This window comes from Phodopus roborovskii, unplaced genomic scaffold (genome assembly GCF_943737965.1).
Source record: "Phodopus roborovskii unplaced genomic scaffold, PHOROB, whole genome shotgun sequence".
NCBI classification, from domain to species: domain Eukaryota; kingdom Metazoa; phylum Chordata; class Mammalia; order Rodentia; family Cricetidae; genus Phodopus; species Phodopus roborovskii.
This window is the reverse complement of record NW_026126434.1, coordinates 8,126,217-8,130,043: the sequence shown is the minus strand read 5'-3', so window position 1 is coordinate 8,130,043 and position 3,827 is coordinate 8,126,217. Positions and strand designations below refer to the sequence as shown.

Here is a 3,827-nt window from a genome sequence, read left to right as displayed (position 1 = left end):
GATCCCTTAGAACTGGAGTTACAGATGGCTGTGAACTGCCATACAGGTACTGGGAAATAAACCCGGGTCCTCTGCAAGAGTGTCGTGTGTTCTTAATCACTGAGCTGCCTCTCCAGCCCCTATTTTTGGTATTTGTTTCTTTTGAGGCAGCATCAAAAGACTGGTCTCAAATTCACTGTGTAGATGAAGCAGGCCTTGAACTGATTTCTTCTTGCCTTCCTTCCAGAGTGCTGGCCTCTGACCTTTAAATGACCTATTAAAGAAATCCCCACCAGATGTGATGGAGTCACCTGTAGTCCCAGCTCTTGGGGGGGGGCAGGTGGATAAAGAGGTACACACCAGCTTCAACTACCTAGAGAGAGCCTGTCTCAAAAGAGAGGCGAGGGCACCTAAAGTCTTTGGTTTTGAGAATAGGCCTGGGGTCTCTCCTCAAAAGTTAGTGGGAAGATGTCTCTGGTCCCTGTTTATAGACAGGGATGCCCTGAGTACCTGTCTCTCCACAGGATGTAGGTGTCCCCCACCTGAAGAGGACAAGTTGGGTTCCAAGCCGTGGCCTTGAGCTGAGTCCCTGAAGCCAGCCTGAGCAGTTCCATGGCCCTGCCTTTCCCCATGGAGAAAGGACTCACTTTGCCCCAGGACTTTGTACACAGTCTGAAAATTCGGAGCAAATACGCCTTGTTCCTGGCATTTGTGGTCATAGTTTTTATCTTCATTGAAAAGGAAAATAAAATCATATCCAGGTAAGGACCTAAAAAACAGGTCTCTTTCATCAAGGTGAGGAACCCAAGGACAGAGGTGACGCTAGGGTTTTCAGGGGATCAAGAAGTACATCCCATCTACTAGCGTCACCAGGCCCCTCCTGTGGCTTAGGCTGAGATCTTGGGCAGCCTAGGCTAGCGCTACCCCCCTCTCTGGTCCCTTCTCAGCTACAAGAGCTTAGGCAAAACATTTTCACTTTGGCACAGTGATTCTCTAGAATATGTGACTTATGAGCCATCTTGTGGTGAGAGTCGTGCAAAAATGTAACTACATTTTCCCTGTCCCGGTGACCTGCCCACATAGCTACCTTACTTTCTGTTCTAGCACCGTGGCTCCCTTTAGAGCATATCCCCTCTCAAGTCTGGATGCCATGAATGAAGGTGAGCCCATGGGAAGCTATGGTCACTCTGGTAGGTAGTACCAGCATGAGTACCGCCCAGATTGTATATCATTCAACTCCAGGGAAGCGAACTTCAATAGGCTACATACTTCTTGAGTTGGCAGTGTATTGCTGTGTGATGTGAACCTGCTAGACACAGAAAGCATTTCTTAGTCTTGATCTCCCAGATTCAAAGCGTAATGGCCTCGGCCAGGGAGTGTAGGTTAAGGACTGGAGATGAATCAGCTCATGCCTGTTGCATACCTTGTAATTCTCCTGAAGCTGTTACCAGACAAGTCAGAAGTGTCAGAAGGTAAAATGCTCGAGTCCCTTAGCGAAAATTGGCCCATATGTAGCCATCATGAACCTCTTCACTTCTCCACTGAGTCACTCTGAGTTTATGCCAAAGAAACCACACTCAAACCCTTAGCCTCTAGGCCTGTTCTAGGAAGACCCAGCTAACTTTTTAGACTAGTGCAGGGGTTGGCCTCCCAAATCAGTGACAGACTTTGTTGCCTCTTTACCCCCGGCCCAGGGTCTCAGACAAGCTGAAGCAGATCCCTCAATTTGAGACAGATGCCAACAGCACCGACCCAGCCCTGCTCTTATCGGAAAATGCATCTCTCTTGTCCCTGAGCGAATTGGATTCTGCCTTCTCCCAGCTGCAGAGCCGTCTGTACAATTTCAGCCTACATCTGGGCCTGGAGCCAGTGATGGAGGCCCAGGGGCCAGAGGCTGCATCAGGGAAGCCATCCCAGCAGACTGGAACAGGGCACCGGCGCCATGTGCTCCTCATGGCCACCACCCGCACCGGTTCCTCTTTTGTGGGCGAGTTCTTCAACCAGCAGGGCAATATCTTCTACCTCTTCGAGCCACTGTGGCACATCGAACGCACAGTGTCCTTCCAGCAGGGAGGAGCCAGCGCAGCGGCCTCAGCACTGGTCTACCGTGATGTCCTCAAACAGCTGTTACTGTGCGACCTGTATGTATTGGAGCCCTTCATCAGCCCGCCACCGGAGGACCACTTGACTCAGTTCCTATTCCGCCGGGGATCCAGCCGCTCACTCTGCGAGGATCCAGTGTGCACACCCTTCGTCAAAAAGGTCTTTGAGAAGTACCACTGCAGGAACCGTCGCTGTGGGCCACTCAACGTGACCTTGGCAGCAGAGGCCTGTCGCCGCAAGGACCACATGGCCCTCAAGGCTGTGCGCATCCGTCAGCTGGAGTTCCTGCAGCCGCTGGCCGAGGACCCCAGGCTGGACCTGAGAGTCATCCAGCTGGTGCGTGATCCCCGGGCCGTACTGGCCTCACGCATGGTGGCTTTCGCGGGCAAATACGAAAGCTGGAAGAAATGGCTGGCAGAGGGACAGGACAGGCTAAGCGAGGATGAAGTGCAGCGGTTGCGGGGCAACTGTGAGAGCATCCGCCTATCTGCAGAGCTGGGTTTACAGCAGCCCCCCTGGCTGCGTGGTCGCTACATGCTGGTTCGCTACGAGGACGTGGCGCGCAGGCCTTTGCAAAAGGCCAGAGAAATGTACGGCTTCGCAGGTATCCCCTTCACCCCACAGGTGGAGGAATGGATCCAAAAGAACACACAAGCGGCCCGCGACAGCAGTGATGTCTACTCTACTCAGAAGAACTCCTCAGAGCAGTTCGAGAAATGGCGCTTCAGCATGCCCTTCAAACTGGCACAAGTGGTGCAGGCCGCCTGTGGTCCGGCCATGCGCCTCTTTGGCTACAAGCTAGCCAGGGATGCTGCTTCCCTCACCAACCGTTCCATCAGCCTGTTGGAGGAACGGGGCACCTTCTGGGTCACGTAGTAGAGGATGCTGGGAACCCTGGGAATCCCTTCTTGTGAAATGCTGGCCCTGCTTCCCTCACACCCAGCCTGGCAGTGAGTCAAACTGGGGAGTGGTGATGGGAGCATAGGCCTTGGCTGTAGCTGTAAGGCCTCTTGCCAGCTACTTTCCCCAGCGCAGCCACAGCTAGGACCTTGGGGCTCCTCTGAGGGCAGCAGTGTCCTGTCTCCTTGGTGGTACTGGTCATTCCCACACACCTTATGGCTTGCAATGTCCCAAATAGACCCAGGCTGATTCCTGTGTATGGACACACCTCTCCAGCTCTGTCTCACACTGTCACAGAAACATATATATGAAGCACACAAAGGCCTGTGGGCCAGAGTCCAAATATTTAACAACCAGAAGGGCGTAGGCCCTCTCCACTCAGAACTCCTACTATATTGAATGTTAACCTTTTTCTGTCTGAGTTAGAAAAGCCTGGGATCTGGCTGAGTCCTTGGAAGGAGGGTAGCCTAGGGTGAGGAAGGGGATATTTGAAGCTCTTGAGGGGACAATGGCTGTTTATCAACTGATATAAAATGGTTTGATTAGCTGTTCTAGTTACTCATGAATATCAGCCTGTGTAGAACAAGGCACAGAAAGTTCTTGTAGAGATGATGCAAGGCTGGGGGTATGGCTCAGTGGTAAAGACCTTGCCTCTCATGCACAAGGCCCTGCACTAGATCCCCAGCACTAGAAATATGAGGAAAAATAAGACATACATGTATGTAGAGCAGAGAGAGACCACAGCATAATAAACTCTCTCACATACACAGCCATACACACACTGACATAGGAACCCTTCCCCATTCTTTTTGCTCAGTGTTTTTGTTGTTTGTTTGTTTGTTTGT

The 3,827-nt window shown here is 51.9% G+C and overlaps 1 protein-coding gene across 1 annotated transcript; it reads left to right on the top strand.

Moving 5' to 3' along the window:
• The first annotated feature begins 591 nt into the window (after positions 1-591).
• On the top strand, positions 592-3,080 carry Chst3 (carbohydrate sulfotransferase 3). Its single transcript, XM_051186757.1, has 2 exons — positions 592-740; positions 1,674-3,080. Exons 1-2 carry the CDS (start codon positions 592-594, stop codon positions 2,956-2,958), a joined length of 1,434 nt encoding a protein of 477 aa, XP_051042714.1. The 3' UTR covers positions 2,959-3,080.
• The last annotated feature ends 747 nt before the right edge of the window (positions 3,081-3,827 follow it).

Coding starts and splice junctions, on each gene's coding strand:
- Chst3 (XM_051186757.1), top strand. CDS start 592: ATGGCCCTGCCTTTCCCCATGGAGAAAGGACTCACTTTGCCCCAGGAC. Junction 741..1,673: donor GAAAATAAAATCATATCCAG/GTAAGGACCTAA, acceptor CCCCCGGCCCAG/GGTCTCAGACAAGCTGAAGC.